The following is an 18,970-nucleotide window of genomic DNA, read 5'->3' as shown; positions in this document are numbered from 1 at the left end:
ACGTATATTCAATAGACGTCCCATACCGTTCAGGGGCATAACATATTCTCCCGCAATCCAACCGCAGTTACATTTCTTGATGTTGCGCAAGAGCACATCTGTTGCCAACACTCATACATATTACGAAACATACAACACTAATACTGCAATATAAGAGCTATAAAAAAGCAGTATACATAGCATAAAGGTAGCAACAAACAAACTATTCACGCCCCAGCCAACTCCAACCCCTTACCCTGCCCAGCGGGCAAACATCTGCCCCCCCTCCGATTTAATTCACACCAACAACCCCGAAGACGAAGCTACAACCAGCCAAAGCAGCTACCTAGACACAGGGCACAAGTAGTCGTATTGATCAGCAGTCAGAATAGAAATGGCTCACCCCCAGCCGCCAGTGCTTTTCATAGTAATCATGTAAATCTGAGCTGCGAATTCGTCCATTTGTCACCAACTAAGGCCAGAAGCCCGCTCGACCAGCATCAAAAAAAGCCCCAACTCCAGAGCCCACTGAACTAGAGCTCTCCATAGCGATGACACTTGCCATTCATTATTCGCAGACGAATACGCAGGAGATCCTTGCTCTTCTCGCCGCCACACCGGATGTTACTTGATGCCGGGCCCACCATGACTGACGGACCTGGAAACAGCAGGCGTCTTACGGAGTAATAATCACAGCAAATAAGCCCCGTGCTGCATTGGCTGCATGGCTCCTAGAAGCTAATTATAGCTTCGCGTTCGCGTAGTGGCGGCCAAGCGCCTTCTATCTGGAAGATCAATAGTCATACCTGCGATGTCTACTCCGTATCAGAGCCCTTTTACCAGGGAGAGCCTTGATGCGGCTTGGGACATAGAGGCAACTCTTTAGGCGTAATAATTCACGAGGCAGGAGTTCCGCAAGATACAGCCGATATTAGAAACAGTGATGTAGCAGTAAGAATTCTTTTTTTTCCTTCCATTCAAGTTCAACATTTCTTTAGGATATTTCGTCCGGATCGTCTACATCGTCTGGATCGTCTACATCGGCGGGGGGGTTCCTCGCTAATTCTCGCAATAGACGCTCCGTGGTGTTTAGAGCAGACAGTGCCCCTTGCTCATCGAAGGTCGAATCACAGCTTAGGTTTAATTCTCATTCTCATGCAAAACTCCGTGGAGCTTAATAGTGACCATATCAATCAAGCAGTCTCGCAAAACCGACACCGTCAAATACTGGCAGCAAGAGTGCCTCCAACCGTTCATGGTTTGCTAAGGCCTTGTTGAATTCACGGAGAGCAGCAAGATCTTCTTCTGCGTGCACAACATGTCGTTGCAGTTGCCAGTTCGGATTATCCTCGCTCCCATCGGCAACCAGTCCGCGTCGAAGGACATTATCAGCAATGATGATGCCGCCTGGGCGAAGGAGCCGATTAGTTGAGCCAGGCTGAGACCCAGCCAGAATATCCCTCAGATAGCTTGGATAGCCTGATTTCTGGGCATCAATGAAGATCAAATCATATGGCTCCTCGGGATTGAGAGTTGATAGCCTTTGAGTGCTTTGTTAGCCGCCCATAAAGAACAAACAAATAGTCTTATAACGCTCAAAGGGATCATTATAGTAAACCGGCGATTTACGTTTGAAGTGCATCCCCGACGATGATGTTCACATTCTTCACCCCATGCTTCTCGAAAGTGCCATTGGCGATCTTTGCATATTCCTCTGAAAATTCAAGACCGGTCACTTTGCCATCTTCGCCAACGGCATGCGCCCATACAAGCGCAGAGTAGCCAACATAGGAGCCGATTTCGAGAATTCGTTTAGCACCAAAGGCTCGGGCAAAGAAGATGAGACTTTGTGCCTGCAAATTCGAGACCATGTAAGCCGCGTCTTGCGGACGGTTTTCATCTACCCAAGCATGGTAGTCAACGAGGTGTTTTGGCAATGCAGTTGAACTCAACGCTGAGTATGCCGTCACTTCAGCGGCCACCTTGGCATTGGGATACAGAGCTGCAGAGGTCGTTTTCTTGGACATGATTGATTAGAGCCGAGAGTGGATTAAGAAAGTTGATATTCGTTTCAGGACAAGTTTTGGCACGACGTCTATGGGAAGTGCCGCTTTTGCTCATTTATCTCTTTCGTTGAGACAAGAATCGCCAGTGACTCTTTCAGTTCGAGGTTTTGACCATACCAAGCTACTTCTCGGTCTCCGAGGCTTGATACGGAGAGGATGCAGTACCAGTTATGCTGGAGACATGGACGATAGACAGCGGTGATCATCACAGGATAGAAGTCGATTGCGTTATGAAGCTATCCCTTTCCCCTCATCGGTCTCCGAGGCCGACAGTCCGATAGCCGAAAATATACTCAAAGAACGTATTTGATAGCCACTAGGCACCATAACACGGAGTAATATTCCAAGAACTCAAAACAAGACAGAGCAGGCAGCGACTACGCGGCCTTTGGCAAGGCCAAATAATTGACAGTCATATGGTTGGGCAAAATGAATTAGTTCGTGACACATTTCCCCTATGCTGGAAGGGTTGGCTCAAAGGACCGTGTCCTGCACGACAGTGATCTACTTCGGCGGCGTTCGTCATGAAGGACCCGGCATGGTGCGACTATCAAACCCGGCTGGGAACCCACTGGTCCTGCTAAACTCGCAACGAAATTCCGCTGATGTAACCGGCTTTTGCTGTGCCGAGCCTGCGATCTCCAATTATCCTGTACGAGGGAGGCAGCGGCAAAAACAGCTAGAGAATAAGTGGCCAGAGGTACCAGATAGCAAGACATGAACATGACTGCCCCAAGCTATTCTCAGACTAACTTGCGTTTCGAAGGAGTTACTCCGTATTACCTGTACAAACAACACAAGCGCCAACAGTTCGTGCTTGGCGTTGAACCTGATAGCCGAGAAGTAAAGAGACTTGACGCCTCCCAGGGAGGTGAGAAAAGTAAAGATTGGCCATATTTATCAGCGAAGTGGATCTTAGCTTAAAGCAGACGAGGGTTGACTTTGCTGAAACTCGTCCAGCAAAGGATTTATGAAAGCCTCACTGACTGAACCATGCTACAGTATGGCGTCTTTCGAGTTTACTTGTAAGGACGGAAACCCACCCGGGTAAAGGAGGTTGCTTTTAGTGCATACGTACTCCATACTATGTACTTCATACATAGCCTAGAATCCGGTGGCACTGTTAAACCTGCTGAATTTGCCCGTTCATAAGGGCGGCCTAAGCCCAAGTGAGCAGGAACTGCCATCCGGCGCTCCGCCGTGTCACCGGAACGTGTCTGTAGCGACCGGGGCCTTGGCGAGAGACGCGGCCCAAGACTAGGGCGGGGAGCCTCAGCTGCGTCCGATCCAGCCGTGATGTCGCTGTGCTCCGTTTCAGGGAGCGTGCCAAGTATAGGAGCTTGGAAGGGGATCATCGTCGTTGCCATCAAGGCTAGCAGTCGTAGCAGCAGTAGGATGGATGCGGTGAGAAATGGTCATGGCACCTGAAATGACGAGAAACACGACTAATCTCCCTGCGGACCGGGCGCAGTGATGCTCGGCCCAAGCCAACGGGCGCTGCGTTTCGTTGCCGCTTTCACAGCTGATGTTACCCCGGTGGGAAGAGACAGTGAAGGATGCAAGCAAATGGGAAAACAGACAGTGGGAGCAGAGAACGGAACAGACATGGCGCCTGAGCTAAGACGGCTTCTGGGCCACTAAAGACAAGTCGCCAAGAGTGGACTGCATGCCAACATTGCATGCCTATCTCACAACATTGAAGAGAAGGTACTCCATATTGACGAGTGCAAGTACCGTATACTGGAGTGTGTTGCTCCCCCTCCAGCAACTCGATTCCAATCACACGAGTGAGTAGCGATATATCTGCAATCTGGGCTCTTTTTGGCCGCCCCCTGGAAAGCAGCATGGAGCCCAGAGTGCATTTAGTATGCCGTCGTACTTGTACCCTACCGACAACCCAGCGGCAGCTCAGGAGTTGATAGCACCACCTCAGCAAAGATGATCGTCCTGTCATGCCTGAAAGACAGAGCAGGTGCCTAGCGATGCCATGTCCTGTATTTGCAGAGGCGTTGGCGCGTGGTGTGCAGTGTATGGGGCGGTTCTAGCCCTTGGCCGGCCTGGTTCACGCTGCGGCCGGCCATTTAGTCAGTGTCTGTGGCGTCGTCCAGGATGTGCCACCGATCGCTAACAAGCGCTGCTGAGCCAGGGAGTGGGTTCTCGTCTCTCGACAGGTGCTTTGAACGGCGCATTCGTCACGCAAATAGCATATCAACGTTGGATCAGAGGAGCAGGTGTGGTGGGATGAGGACAAGGCGTCGCACCGCCGCCCGATGCCGAAAGGGGACAAGGAGGAAGCTGGAAGAGGGAAAAGACGGTCCTGCAAACGAATTAGAATTGACAAAAACCGCACTCTGTAGACTGCAAGCACGAAGCATAAAGACCAAGTGGCATCAGGTAATACTGCACTTGATATCAGCCACCGACATCCGTCAGAGGCGGCAAGGCCAGCGAGCATAACCGCGATAGTCGTGCCATGCCAACTGGGCCCTCCGTATTCCACAGCCCTTGTTAATACTGTAAGGCCTGCAACGCACTTTGGTCGTACGAGGGCGCGGTGCTCCATAGAGCGACTCTAGCTTGACGCCAGAAGGATCGAGGCTGATTGACGATGGAGCCTGGCCCGCTTTAGGACTCGTGTGCACCACTGACGCTGGGATGAAGTGCCTGCATAGCGAGCGCGTGCATGGACTGCTATCACATCAAGAGGATTGGAGGTTGGACGCTTGCAAGCAGTTATTTTTGTTTTTTGTTGGTGTTTGCTTGATTTTACCTGGATTTGACCAGCTGCCTGGATGCTGAGGCTCCCAAAGCGGTACCTCGCTACCAACTTATACTGAGCGGGTGGCCATGTACACCGGCGATGCCCGATAAGATATGATGGACCAAGAATTGGGATACAGAAAGCTCCTCATTCTCTCACCAGAACTGGGAAATCGACAATGATCGTCCAATCATACGACTGCAGAGCAACCGCCACTCGTATGGCATAGCTCGACCTCGATGTGGGCCAGCGCCATCGTGCAGGCATTGCATGCACTAATGTGAGGACGGATATGGAGCAACGGTCTACTGTAGGATACAGGTAGCAGCAGTGGTAATACCGACTGCGACTCACCACTCCACGCAAAACTTCGTCTTTCCACTACTCCCGTGATTGTGGAACTTCAAGATACTAACGATGGCAGGGGACGCAGGCGTTAGCATCTTGCTGGTCTGGCCCGAACGCGTTTGCCATCTCCATCACAAGCAACCGAGCGAGAGATGATGAATCATTGCGCTCGCCGAACGTCACAGCCGAGGAGCCCGAAGACAACTCCTCTTTGGATGCCTGCCGCCGGGCATGAACGTTGCACAAGTAGCTGTTGGGCCACAACGAAGCACAAGAAATGCCACCAGCCTAACTGGCACAGACGATGGCTGTCTGGCCCTCTGAGACAAACCAGAGCCAGCCTGAACCTTGGTACTGGACACCAAGCCAAATCAGGCTATAAGAGCAGAGAAGACTGCGCTGTCAGCCATCCATCTATAAGTAGTATACGGAGAACCTGCACGAGCACTGCCAGTGCACACCTCGGCTTAGTACCTGCTGGCGCATGGATCAGATGCCATAACCTCTACAGAGTTCTCGCACAATAACCGCAGTCCTTCCTCCATGTGGCCGTCACAGGATTCAGCACCACATGCAGCCTCTTTAAACACGGATGCTGAGTCTGGTCCCGCTAGCCCACCGACCAGTAGGGAGGGACCCGTCCGAGCGTTGGTTTGCCATGGGCATATTGCAAGAATGCCCGTGGTACCTACTGTACCTACTTGAAAGTTCTCGCTCTTCAAGTGTGTGGACCTGGACTATCGCCATCATGGATCCCCATCTCCGAGGGCCACTGCTTAAAAGACCCGAGTGCTACCTGGACTTTGCAATATTGATCTCGCCCCGCGTCTTGCGCGAGACCAAAAAGCAAACAACAATCATCTCTTGCCGCTAACAGCAGGGCCCGTAAGGTAGAAAGGACTGAATTCATGGCGCATATCCACTTCTCTCCTTCTGCTGCCGAAAGCGTCAACTTTCGCCCAGACAGACGCCGCCGGGCTCCAAGAACAATGCGAATAACCTTGGAGACAAATGGCAGTCCAGTCCGTCACTCCACACAGTGTCTGATGACATTCTGTAAGTAAGAAGCCAGGCACGCTATTGCTTATTATCCTGAATCTTCTTCCTGCTGAAGTATGTACAAGTATGGAGCAATATTAGTGGAGCAGCTCTGCTTGAGCCTCTGATTCGATAATCCAGGCCACCTGAACAGCCATCTCTCGGCTACCCATACATTGGCTGGCTGGAATTGGATGGCTGTCGCCGAGCCACGAAACTTCTCTTGCTTTGCCGAAACTTGACCTTTGCATATTACTCTCTTCCCCCTCTCTTGGTGGATGCTATGTTATGAGACATCGACGCAGGCCGCCACCAAATGATTCACGCAATCGGAGCCGCTCCATCAGGGCCAAGCATTTTCCCTGCTCATTGGCAAGATATGGGGACTAGAAACGCCTCACGATGATGGTTCTAGCACGAGTCGTCACACAAAGCCGAGCCTTGAGCATCATTCGCCCTCGCCTAGACTATCAGTGCCTTGCTGCGCCAAAGGAAACGGCTAGAAGGGATCCAACCACCTGAGCCTTGGGCTTCTTGGACAGTGGGCCGGATGATCTAGTGCAAGCTGGTGATTTTGAAACTAGCAGTAATAAGCTGGAGAGAAAGAAAAGAGACGGAGAATGGCTGAAGCCGGGGCAGGGCGTCACACAGTTGCCACACCTTCCGGGGCCGGGGCATCCACTTCTACATATCCTCTGATCATACGCTACTTGTACAATGATGGCAATCATAACCCCTTCTTAACAAGTAACCTTCCAACAACCACCAGCTGGGGCTCAGCGGACGCTGACGCTCCCGACTCCATATGAAGGCCGAGATGGCTAACCTTGGGCTTTGCTACTTGTTCTTAACCTGGTTCGCACACCCTCATGAAAGTCGTCTTTCAAATAATGGTCCTACACGCCCCTTTGATGCGTTATGGGCTGTAATTGGCCTATTGAAGACGGCATGCTATACTGACTCTGTAAACGAATAGCAAACGAAACCTATGTCGATGCTGGAGTCTGGCAAAGATAATTTTTTTAGTGGCCAAGCCGTGCCAATCCTGCGTATCTTTTTTGACTACTAATACTCATCGGCTGATTCGTCCTGTCGCCGTGAGATTGGTGTCTCGATTTCATACAGGCCCTGATAGTGGCCGTCTTTTGCACTCAACCCTCAATCTATCTATAAAAACTCATCTCTGACGGCTGATTTATCCTGGTTCCATCTAAATGCATAAAGCACAACCAGCTCCAACTAACATTGATGAATTTGGTTGATGGTCAGCAGCACACCTTCTATAGACACTTGATGCTGCTTGATGCCGCTTATACTAGCACTAAAGGCCGTCTATTGGTGCATTTGAGACATGGCACTTTGGTAGCAGCATTGGCCTTCATTCCTCGCTTCCGTGCTCCGTGCTCCGTGCATCTCTAAATGAATGTCGAAAGCATCTTGCTCCGGCTGTTGCCTTGGTAAAGTAGTGCAGGCAACCTTGGCTCCTACGATGCCTAGCATATTTTAGCTTTGTATATCCCAACGGGCCGAGACATGACATCCGTGTTCCATTTTCATTTACATACGAAACACGCCACCTTCCTGATAGTAGTATATGCTTCCCTTTTCTTTTTTTCCCCCTCTCTTTCTTTGCTACGGCAACATCTCGCCAGAAGATGGTCGAATGACCAACGAAATTACTCTTCATGAGCCGTAATACAGAGCCGCAAACGCATTGCAAAGGAATGAAACCGCCCTGCCTAACATAAAGCGGGTACAAGTTAACGTCAAATTCAAGGCCTCGCCCCCAAAAATGGCACGCTTACCCGTAGTGTGTATTAGAGGATATTGCCCCTCCCCCCTGGTCATCCTCCCAGGACCATTTGCGGGAACCTGCCTGGACCAGTCCCTGGCAGCCAATAAAGGACCCCTGCTAGGACTTCAAAGGGGAGTTTTGCCAATGGGTCCTTCTTCGTGTCTGAAAGGCACGAGCATTTACGAGCAGCACTACCTGAATTCGTAAATGAATATGTAAGGTAGGTCAAATCTATAACACTTTTCGCCGTATTCCTTCGTACGTCGTCCAGGATCGAGGCACGCGGCATGTTGAAATTTTATTGCACAATACCTACGTGTGGAATCAAACGGACAAAGCATTTTTCATGCACCCGAGCCACCTGACGGACGCCACGAGAAGAGATTCGCATACCTACAAAGTAAAGTACCTACTATCTATCTATCTACCGTGCATCTTGCAGCCGCGCGCCTTGCCCACCGTTTCTTAGTATCAGTTCGGGATAGTACCTCCGTAGGTTAAAGCAGAAGAAGGGGGGACTGGAAAAAGCCAACCGCAACAACGAAAAAGCCGCCTTCTCTTAACCCTTTTCACTGTCCCCTGCTTCTAACCCCACGCTGGCGCATCTCAGCTACATGTAATCTGCCGTGTACATCCTACATCCTGCTGCAAACGAGCGTAGCTTATAAATACCACATCTTACATGCGACACAGCAGACTGCTTTCTGACTCTCCTCTCTCTGCTGGAATCCACATACTCGAGTCGATACAGGAGTAGTGCTACTCCAAGGACGGCCACTTACAAGGGACGTCCTTTGTTCACACTCCTCGGTCTCCTTGCTTGCCCCCCTCTTTTACCAAACAGCGCTGCCGATTCACGGCAGCCGCTAGAGACAAAAACGGTCCTAACAGAAGAAGAGCAAGAAAATGTCTTACGCAAGACGCCATGCGTACTTGTACTAGCACGGTCGCATTTTAGGTGGCTCAAGCTCCTAGCGGTAGTGGCACTGCTACCCGCAAAGTACTGTAGAAAATGATATTATGGCATGGGACTCCATACAGGAGCGCATCCATCCATATCAAGTAAAAGACCAGACGGGTTCAAGAGCCCAGTCACGAGCGGTGGGCTTCCTTTACGAGTCAAGGGAGCGAGAGCAAGCCCACTCTTGACGTAGTCCATTTCGTTGATAGCCGGTGCGAAATCTGGCTATTTGGATCTTCTCCTGCGGCCGTGTTGATCAGACACAGTTCTTGCTCTGCGGTGACGATGCAAAGGAAGACGGCTCCGAAATGAAAAAATGCATCACGTCCCCAGAGAGTGGGACACGACACACCGGCTCGAGCTACGGCAGCAGTTTAGCAGGATTTTTTTCTTTTCTGATACACGGCCGCAGGCGGATGGTGGGCCTAGACCATGCCAGTTGCATTGATATTTACGGTGATGGTATATCCTTTGGCTAGTGCGAATAGCAGCACACGAGATATTATTAACCCTCTCTTTTTTTATTACATGGCCGTGCTTGTACATTGCATGGCATGGCATTATCTTAGCGTATTGGGCGTTGTTTGCATGCCCGTCGGCAGGGTCTGGTGTCGGGTCGCGGTATAGGCCTAACTATAATTGCCACCCAGAACGGCAGGGGAACGCACGCGCGCGCAAGAAAATTAAAAAGACAGGCTCAGCATTCGCCTCAGGATCTGATACGGATACGATGTTTCGGTAACATCATCCATATGGCAGGTGTCTAGACGGCAACAAGGCTCTCTCGTTGAAGCCCGCCGCCCTGCTTTGTAGAGACAGGACGCAAGGTAGTAGAAAGAAAAAGAGAAACACCCGCGACGACGCCAGTTGTAATATAATATCGCAGGGCCATTCTATATTACCGCTAAACTCTCTATGAATTAACGACAGGCTAATTCTGCGTGGCACAGCAGAAAGAGGAAGCCAAAATTAAACTTTCTCGTTTGCTCCATATTATGTAAATCGGTTTTTCACCTGCAACTAGACGAAAACAAGAAGAGAAGAGAGTAAAAAGAAGGACCCAAGACAAGACATGAGTACATGGATATAAGACATTTTGAATCTTCAATGCACGAGGCATGTTATAAGTGGCTTTTGTACCCACAGCTCATCCCGGAGTACGCCGGACGCAGCAGCATCCGTTCATGTATGTACTCGATACAGTACAGCGTTGTCTTGACATCACTAGGTCAGCATGTATTACTTGTGTACTGCATCATCAAAATATCTACCTAGTAGCTAACAATACATCTAATCGATTATATACAAGGCAGCAGTCATACTTGGCGCCCATAATCGTCATGTTCGTTCATCAATAATCAGCTTCCCCCTCATCAAGTTTCGTTCCCCCCCCCCCCCCCCCCCCCCTGCCATCCTTTGATGGGAATCAAATGCCCACCCCTTGGGCCATGCTTCTTGTTGGGCCTCCCTCTCTCTAGGCGAAAGGCGGGAGGAAGAGCTGAAGGGCCGCGTACCGCGGATATCATTGGATGGCCACGGGAGGGTGAAGGAGTGGAGTGGGGAGCGAAAAGGGAAAACATGGCAGCAGTAGTGCTTTACTGTAATAGTAATAGAGAAAGAAAAGGGTGTGGGCCGCCGCAGTTTTTGGTGAGCGAAATGCTCCCCGCTGATCACAAAAAACGGGGGGTGGTTGATGAAAGACATGAAGACTTGACTGACTGCTACCGGCAGCCCAACAAGAGAAAAAGCTGGGCTAGGCTGTGCCCGGCTTAGCAAGCAAGGAAGCACGCATGAGAAAAAGGGCCTTGTCCATCCAGATGGGCGTTATTTTGGTGGTTGCCCCGGGACAGGCATGTACCTACGCAGGTATAGGCCGTAGCTGAATCATTTTGTTTGGATTAGCATCGGCTCCTTCAGCTGCCTCTTGTATACACACAGACGGACCGGGCTGGCCGTGCCCCTGTAGTTTTTGTACAAGCCTGCATTGCCGTCTCTTTTCGGAACGGCGTTGAGCAAGGCCGGAGTTGTATGCGAGCACTCAACATTTGAAATATGAGAATCAAGCAGCGGTACCGCTAGTGCATCCATCATCAGTGCTGTATCTCGCCAAAGTCAAGCGTGAATTATATAGGTACTACATACTGAGTTGCTAGGGTGTTTGTGTGTCTTGGAGAAATAGCCATCAGTCATCCTTTGATTGCCACTCAATTTTTCTGTATTTTTTTTTGTGGTCCTGTGCTCTCTCCCCCGCGCAAAGGCATCATCGCCAGGCGAGATATCAAGACAAGGCCCCAAGCAATGCAAGGCTACAATTACGGGCAAATGTATCCATCAGCAATAAGCCCTGGCGCTATGCTTTTGTATCCGCTCCCCACGCAGGGGCTGGCTGACGCGGATCGGGGGATCGATTTGGCAATAGAGAGTCGGTGGATCATGGGTAGGTAACGCAAAGCAAGGCAAAGCAGGCGCGGCACAGCACAGCACAGCACAGTACGCACGGTTTGTTATTAGAAGCCTCGTGATGGATGAAAGCCCTGTTGTTTGTATAAGTGGTGGTCTGCAGAGTTGATCAAAGAAGTTTCCTCTTGAGAAGGCGCCAAAAGAGATGTCAAATCAGATTGGAACATTCTCTCTTTTTTTTCCAGCAGTCATATCAGATCGGCATCAGCACCAGCATCAACTACCATACATCCATCATCTTTCCTCGTCACGGTCCTTTTGCCAGTCATCATAAGTCTGCGGAACACCGACTCCGTTTCTTGAAGGGGCAAGCGAGGCCATTCCAAGTGGAGCAGCCGGACGCCGGGTACGAGACGAGATACGCCCCGTTGAAATTTGTCTTGCTCCTAGATGCAATACAGTATTACCGCTCCCATGTTTGCCGGGTCAACAGCGAAGCTGCTGCTCTCGTACTGGCTTGGATGTGTGCAACGTAAGGCGGATATACAGCACATGTAGCTTGATACAGGCAAGCATCTATAATCGTGGCTCCCAAGACTCGTATAAATTCCAGTAGCACTGCTCGTATGAACGGTGCCCCATATACGCGAGTGGCACATCAGATGCCTACCTCACACACACGCACATGGACCCTTTTTTTTCGTACTACTGCTGCTGCTAGTTAATACCACTTTGCACTTGACGGGAATGGGGACGAAAACGGGGTGCCCAGGCGACAGTTGCAGCAGAATTTAGCTTACGCCTGGCTACATGAAAAGAAAAGAAAAAAAAAAAAAAACGCGGCGGCGAAATGGCTCCTAGGCGTTAGCCTAAAAAGCGAGATATGCACAGGAGGTACCGCTACAACAGCTGCTACTTGCCTGGGCATGTCTTACTTGGGACTGAACGTGTGCATCTTCTACTATGTGTCACTGGCTGACGACTTGTATGGAAGAGACGCCGTCATCTCCCCTTGCTCCTATTTCCGGCATCAAGCATCTATACTGTACAGTAAGCCGTATTGCAAGTGGTGATGCGATGAAGCAGGAGAGGCATCCGAAGAGTTTCTAGATGCATATGCCGTAGTCTATATCCCCTGGTCACTTCATGCCTTGCAAAACGCAAAACCTTCAACCCTGCTCCCATTCAGGTGGTAGCAGTGCTAGTACCAGTAGTAGTCACATGTACAAGGCGAGGTAAGGTAGGTAATTAATGTTCAAGGCAGTTCTGGTGGTGGCACTGTATGGGCTTGGATGCAGGGGTGCAGCTAGAGAGGGAGAGGCGAAGGAGGAGAGGAGAGGCTCCTTTGTAAAGTATAGAGAGAGAATAAGAAGGAGAAATGACTTGATTCACTACAAGCGATTTGAAACGCCATCGAACGCCAATAAAAATAAAATAAAATAAAATAAAAAAAGACCGGCTGCGGGTGCTCCGGGGCAAGAAGAAAAATGCAAAATGTCACAACCGTTTCCAGGCGCTGCGTCAGTCAGTCAGTCAGTCAGCTGGGCTTGCCCAGGATGTGGCTCTCACTCACTCACTCGCCCACTGCCACTGCTGCTTCGCACTGGCCCAGAGCCCGTCCGTCCTTACCCACCCCAACCGCTAAAACGCCCACTGGAAGGGGGGGCTGTTGGTGCTGAATCTTGTCCCATCCATGCGCGCACTGCAGGGGACGGACGCCTCTCTGGGGCTTCGCGGGTTGCCGCCACAGTCGGGCCCAGCGCCAGCCAGCAATAGGCTCTTGGTACGCGGTACAGTAGCAATGCTCGCTGTTTTGGCTGGGCACTGCCTGGAGCGGCAACAAGGCCGTGCCCTGCAAATGCGCTCAGGACCCCGCAGAACGGCCACTGTCTGGCGGCGAGGTACCTTGCGGGCGCCAAATACCTCGCACTGCTGCCTCACATCGGGGCAGTCGGCGCGTATCCCTCTGCACGCAGTGACATGGCTCACAAGATTAAATAGCTATCTCGACGCACCGACGCGACAGGGGCCGCCGCGCGCAGTCGGCTGTGATTTGGTGGGATTGGACAAATTGGATGGATGGATGGATGGATGGATATATTGCGACTTGGAGGAGGTAGGACATGCTTGAGCATATCTGCTGCGCCGTCCATGCAGGTTCTGGTACGTTCCCAGTACGGCCTGGATGGTGTGGGCAACGGCTGGTTTCGAGCCCGCAGCGGGACGTACATACTGTACAGAACATTTACAGCAGAACAAGGGGGGGCAGCCTCAAATCCAGATATAGGCATGGCTAGGCATGCCTACCAAGTACCTATACGATAGACCAGACCAACACGGCCCCGTACTACAGTCTCCATATCCACATCAAACCTGCGCTCGTCGGAAAGCCGGGCGCGGGCAAACTGCGTCCTTTGATCATACATGGATAATGGGTCCTTTGCGTGAGCGTGGCGTGGTCGCCATTGCAAGAGTGAGAATGAATATCGAGGCAAAAAGAAAGGAAAAAAAAAAAAAAAAGGACGCCCCTCGTCTCTTTCGGTGACCCTCCTCGGGGAGGCGTAGCGCAATTACGTTCGCTAGCTGCTCCGTTTTCTGGGTACGAGGAGCGCTTTATTAACTTGGTAGAGCTCAAAGTTGAAGCTGTGGGTTTGGCTCATTGGGCAAGATTGGCGTAGCGCCGCCTTGTACTCAGCGCCGGGAGGTACCTGGCGCGCGCGCCGTGAGGGCTGCGTGGCGTGGGTACCGCCCGGCGCAGGTACCGCGTGAGCGTGCCAGCCCCATGTTCGAGAGCCAGCGCCTCCGCCAGATTCTCCATCGCCAAAATCCAGCCCAGTCCATCCTCTCATCCGCCATCTCGACACGCATCCGCGCACAGTATTGCTAGTATCGGTCGGTATTCTCCATGCTCGCTCGCTCGCAAGCAATGCCGCCTCCGACGCCCGCGACTGCCCCTTGGCCGCGCCAGCCAGAGCCGGAGCCAGAAGCAGCACCAGCGCGAAACCTCAGCAGCGACGCCGAAACAAAACCTACCCATGGCAAACGACGCAGCCAACCAGCCCGTTTGAACGCGGCAGCCCTCGTCAGCCCTTCTCGTCGTGCTTCTCGTCACCCCCCTCCTTCAGCGTCCCTTTTTCTGGGTCTGGGGGGTTCCCTTTTCCCTCTTCTTCTTGTGTACCTCTCCTGGAACCCATAACCGATCAGACAAGCTTCCCCCCCTTCTCATTTTAGCATCTGGTTCATGTCTTCCATGCGCTCTCGTGCTCTTCAGTTGTACCGCCGGGTTCTGGCCTGGTTCCGCGCTTGATGCTAGGGATGCATGTCAGCAAAGCGTTCCTTGCCTGGTCCGGCTTCTTTTTAGCACCGCTGGCTGGCTCTGTTCGACTCCATCCATACCTCGCGGGTACGTACCACGTTTGGCCAGAGGAGGTACTAGCGGCACTAGCGGCGCTGCTGCCATGGACAAGTACCTGCTATCCATACCTCGATTAGCGGAGCGCTACTGCTACTGGGCCAGTCCAATACAGCACAGCACTACTAAGGTACTGCTGCTAAGATAAGGTATATGTACTACCTTAGTAGGTATGCCTGCGCAGGCCGAGAACCGAGCAAACTATGCTCTTTTCATCGGCCCTGCCAGAGAAAGCCAAAAATGAAAAATAAGAAGGAAAGGGGAATAAAGAAAGACGTGCGTGCTAAAGAAAGACAAAAAGAGAGAGAACGGGAGCCACTGTGCCGCTACTGGCAGCCCCGAAAAAAAAAAGAGACTTGTACACACACATCCCTGGCACATCCGCCGAGCAGAAATAAACCTGGGGTCTGTGGCTCTTGCTGGCGCTGTGCTTGTCTGCAGCCAATCCTCGCATGTACCTGTACCTGTGCCCGTACCTGTACCGGTGCTTGAAATGCGCGGATACCCACCCACCTCACTTACACCCAGATCGAAACTCTTTTCAACGACTTGCCTCTGGCCTTCTCATCTTGGCCTCACCTCACTTCCCAAACCCACAATCCTTTATCTCAAGCCCAGAGACGGCGTTTCTGCTTTTCCTCTGCCTTCTTTTCCCCCCTCCGCGCCCAGCCCACCTCGCCGTTCCAGACCCGCGCCGCGCTGCTTCACTGCGAGCCTCGCACATACATAATACATGATCCGCGCTCCTCGTCCTGCTTCACTTTCGTCATAGGTGCTCCCCATGTCGGTTAAAGCTGCGCCCTCGACGTCGCATCTACTTCACCTACCGCTGTCGCCGTCCTTCTGCTCCAACTCTCGACGACCCGTGCTGCCTCCCCTCGGCATTGCCCTGCCCAAGCCTTCGGCCGTCGCCCACGATATCGCCCATCACCAGCATCTGGTAAACGGCCTGAGGACGCCTCCAGTCGACGAGATGAGCACCACCTACCAGCAGGTGCCGGCCGCGTACGACAGCCATGCCCTGCGATCATACACTTCGGCAATTGTCCACCCCAGCAGGGCAAAGGCCATGGCAGTCGCTGGCGTCAACGATGCGAGGCAATATGGCCGATATGCTGCAGTCCAGCAAAACCAGCACCAGCACCAGCAACACCAGCACCAGCACCAACACCAACACCAGATTCCCGTCTCGCAGACTCTGCATGCACCACTACACAGCACCCCCTCTGATCGATCTACGAAATCAACACCTGCATCAGTCATTTCCACCAAGGACACTACCTTATCACGGAGGAGCTCAGAGACCTTGATCTACCACAGTCTCCAGATCCCGAGATGCATCAGCCCCAGCGGCGGCAGCTTGGCAGATTTTGCTGCTCAGGTGAGTCGAACCTTTTTTCCAAAGAAATCATATTCACACACACACATATATATACATATTTTTGAGTTGTCTGCAATTTCCCTCGGGCCTACCATCTATACACTTTTTGTCTATTCTCGCTTCTCTCGCCTTTCCCTCTGCCCAGCTGGCTAACTCTACGCTTTTCCGTTCTAGATGACGTGCCTCTTTTGGTTCGAACCTATTGAGCAGCTCAGAAAGGCCGAGAGTATGAAATCACGACCAAATGTGCTCCCCTCTCGCCTGTATGATCTGGCCAAACCCAGCCCGCAGTTCCGAAAATGGGTATACAACGTGCTGTCGACGACCCAGGTCACACAAAACGTAATCCTGCTAGCTCTGCTATTCATCTACCGACTCAAGTGTTCAACACCACAGATCAAGGGGAGAGGAGGCAGCGAGTATCGATTGCTTACTGTCTCTCTCATGCTTGGCAATAAATGTAAGGCACCCAAGGAAGAAGTAAAAGGGCAAGCGAGGGGGGGAAAGAAAAAAATGATAAAAATTATAATAAAACAGAAGGCTAACAATGGTATCTAGTCCTCGACGACAACACTTATACTAACAAGACGTGGGCTGAAGTGTCTTGCTTCACCGTCAATGAGATTCACGTCATGGAAGTCGAGTTTTTGAGCAACATGCGATATAACCTCCTTGCCTCCAAGGACGAATGGGAGGAGTGGTTGACCAAGCTGGCCTGCTTCCACGACTACTACGAACAGGCCCTCCATATCTCGGCATCGCCGCTGCACGTTGCGTCTCCGTCTTCCAGGAGCTTCCATTCTCCCATCCCCTCGCCGACCACGACAACGCTGGCTGCCCCCGCTGACCTGGCCTTTATGCCCAACGGCGCACCAAACTTCTCGCCTACTACCTCGAGACACGCTCAGAACTGGGCCATGTACCACGCCAACCCCGTGTCGCCGCTGGCTGCGAGGCCGTCGATGGTTCTGCCCGTCAACCGAAAGCGCAGCCCCGAGGTGGACCCGATTGAACACCCTGCCAAGCGACACATGCGTCAAGCTCCAAGACCCAACATGGCGGTGCCACCGGTCATGAATGCCCAGCCCCAGGACTCGGCCAGGCTCCCTGTCCCGCATCTCACTCTCGTCACGACGCAGGTTCCTCCCACCCAGCCAACTACTTTTCCGGCCTCGGCAACATCAGCAGCAGTGACGATGACGCCAATGACGACTGGATATACCCCTCAGTCACCCTATTCCGCTGCTAACCAGGGCGTGGTGTCTCTGCCACCTCTACAGACTGGCACACGCGCCATGTCCACCGTCTACCAGCCTCCTACCGCCGCGACGGCATCGGCCACGGCCGGTTTCCCCAACACGGCGCTTCCTGGCCAGCCATCGATGGCCTATACTACGCCCACCAAGCACCTCACCTCTGCCTACACCTCTTCGCCAATGGCTGAGAATTTGTTTGGAACCGCCTCGGGAATACATACGCCGATTGCCCTTACGCCCATCTCACACTCTCCCAGCGTCTACTTGCAGCAACGGGCCAGTCCCTACAGACCTATCCGCCACGTCAACCGGCTGCTCTACCCACCGCCGTCGGCATCGCTGGATCAGTATCATCTGGCGGTCCCCGTCCAGCCCACGCAGATGCACTACCAGCCTCTTGGTAGACGAAACGATTTACGCACCGGCGTGGTGCCCGAGTTTATCGTGTACAATCGGGGCCAGCAGTCCCTCCCGCAAAATGGAGTGCAAGGAGCGTATGCACCCTAGAGGTGGCTGCATTGTTCCTTTTGCAACCGTTGGCTAGCGGATGGGAAGCATATCTGCACACCAGTTTTCTATCAACAGTAGATGTTGTGAGACAGAAGCTCCTATTCGGCAGAGTGTCTCAACATCCTTGTACTTTTATTCCTGTTTTTCCGTTTCGGTTTTTCTTTTTTCTTTTTTTGAGCTTGGGGGGTCTAATCCCACCCTCCCGTGTGTTACTAGTGCTATCTGCTTTGCATCGTTTTATCTATTTCTCTTTCCGGGCTTTTGCTGGTTTATCAAGGCGAAGCATATCGATTTGCATGGTTTTTGGGGCGTTGGTTAAGGAAACTAGCTGGTACTTGGTGGATACATGGCTTTTTGGTCGGTTTTTCGGGTATGTCCATGACGACGGTACAGCGAATGAAGGAAATGAGAATCCTGGTCGAGAGGGTCTAAAGGAGGGACGAAGGGGGAACGCTTGATACATATACACGTCTCCAGAAGCATTGATTTGGAGTTGATTTTCAATTTTTCTTGTTACGCGGTTAATGCCTTTTTTTTTCTTCTCTTTTCCTGTTCTATCTTACCGTTTCCTTTTTTATCCATTATAATATCCATGGATGCATGGAAGATCATTAGCAAATATGGGGCTAAATGAAAAGGGAGGGCGATATGGCATAACTGGCTGGAATGAAGAAACAGAACAGCCTTTTTTTTTTTCTTGACTTTTGTGAATTAGCATCTGTTACTATTGCTTTTTTTTTTCTCTCTCTCTTTTCCTTGTCTGCTTTGTTTTTCTTGTTAATTTGAAGATACCACGATTACTATTTAGGCTTTTGAGGAAATGAGAATTGAACCGGCATTATGATGCTGCCTTGGTTTTAATGAATGTTTCTTGTTGACTTTGATTGCTTGTGCTAGATCATGTGCAACGGTATCGAGGGAGAGGGAGGGTGCGAGTTAAAAAGTTAAAGTTTGGAGCTGCAGGAGGAAAAGGGATGTTGTATCGACACATCAGCAGGGAGGGTCTGACGATGCTATTTGCTTGGGTGGTGTAAAGTACGTATCGTATGCCTTTATTGTCTAT

At 51.6% G+C, this 18,970-nt stretch overlaps 3 protein-coding genes across 3 annotated transcripts; 1 reads left to right on the top strand and 2 right to left on the bottom strand.

The window, feature by feature from the left end:
• Positions 1 to 1,168: 1,168 nt before the first annotated feature.
• On the bottom strand, positions 1,169 to 2,006 carry TrAFT101_011863 (uncharacterized protein; the record flags this gene model as incomplete). The annotated part of the gene is made up of 2 exons (XM_024900811.1): positions 1,169 to 1,520; positions 1,609 to 2,006. 2 exons carry the CDS (start codon positions 2,004 to 2,006, stop codon positions 1,169 to 1,171), a joined length of 750 nt encoding a protein of 249 aa, XP_024757709.1.
• Positions 2,007 to 7,524: 5,518 nt separating this feature from the next.
• On the bottom strand, positions 7,525 to 8,276 carry TrAFT101_011862 (uncharacterized protein; the record flags this gene model as incomplete). Its single annotated transcript, XM_066129402.1, has 5 exons — positions 7,525 to 7,685; positions 7,758 to 7,773; positions 7,865 to 7,931; positions 7,998 to 8,104; positions 8,250 to 8,276. The coding sequence occupies 5 exons, from the start codon at positions 8,274 to 8,276 to the stop codon at positions 7,525 to 7,527; spliced, it is 378 nt and encodes a 125-aa protein (XP_065985536.1).
• Positions 8,277 to 14,079: 5,803 nt separating this feature from the next.
• Positions 14,080 to 18,758, top strand: TrAFT101_011861 (uncharacterized protein). Its single transcript, XM_024900757.2, has 3 exons — positions 14,080 to 16,141; positions 16,316 to 16,601; positions 16,700 to 18,758. The coding sequence occupies exons 1-3, from the start codon at positions 15,542 to 15,544 to the stop codon at positions 17,902 to 17,904; spliced, it is 2,091 nt and encodes a 696-aa protein (XP_024757713.2). The 5' UTR covers positions 14,080 to 15,541; the 3' UTR covers positions 17,905 to 18,758.
• Positions 18,759 to 18,970: the final 212 nt, after the last annotated feature.

Source organism: Trichoderma asperellum, chromosome 7, assembly GCF_020647865.1.
Source record: "Trichoderma asperellum chromosome 7, complete sequence".
Classification (NCBI taxonomy): domain Eukaryota; kingdom Fungi; phylum Ascomycota; class Sordariomycetes; order Hypocreales; family Hypocreaceae; genus Trichoderma; species Trichoderma asperellum.
This window is presented reverse-complemented; position numbering and strand designations above follow the sequence as displayed.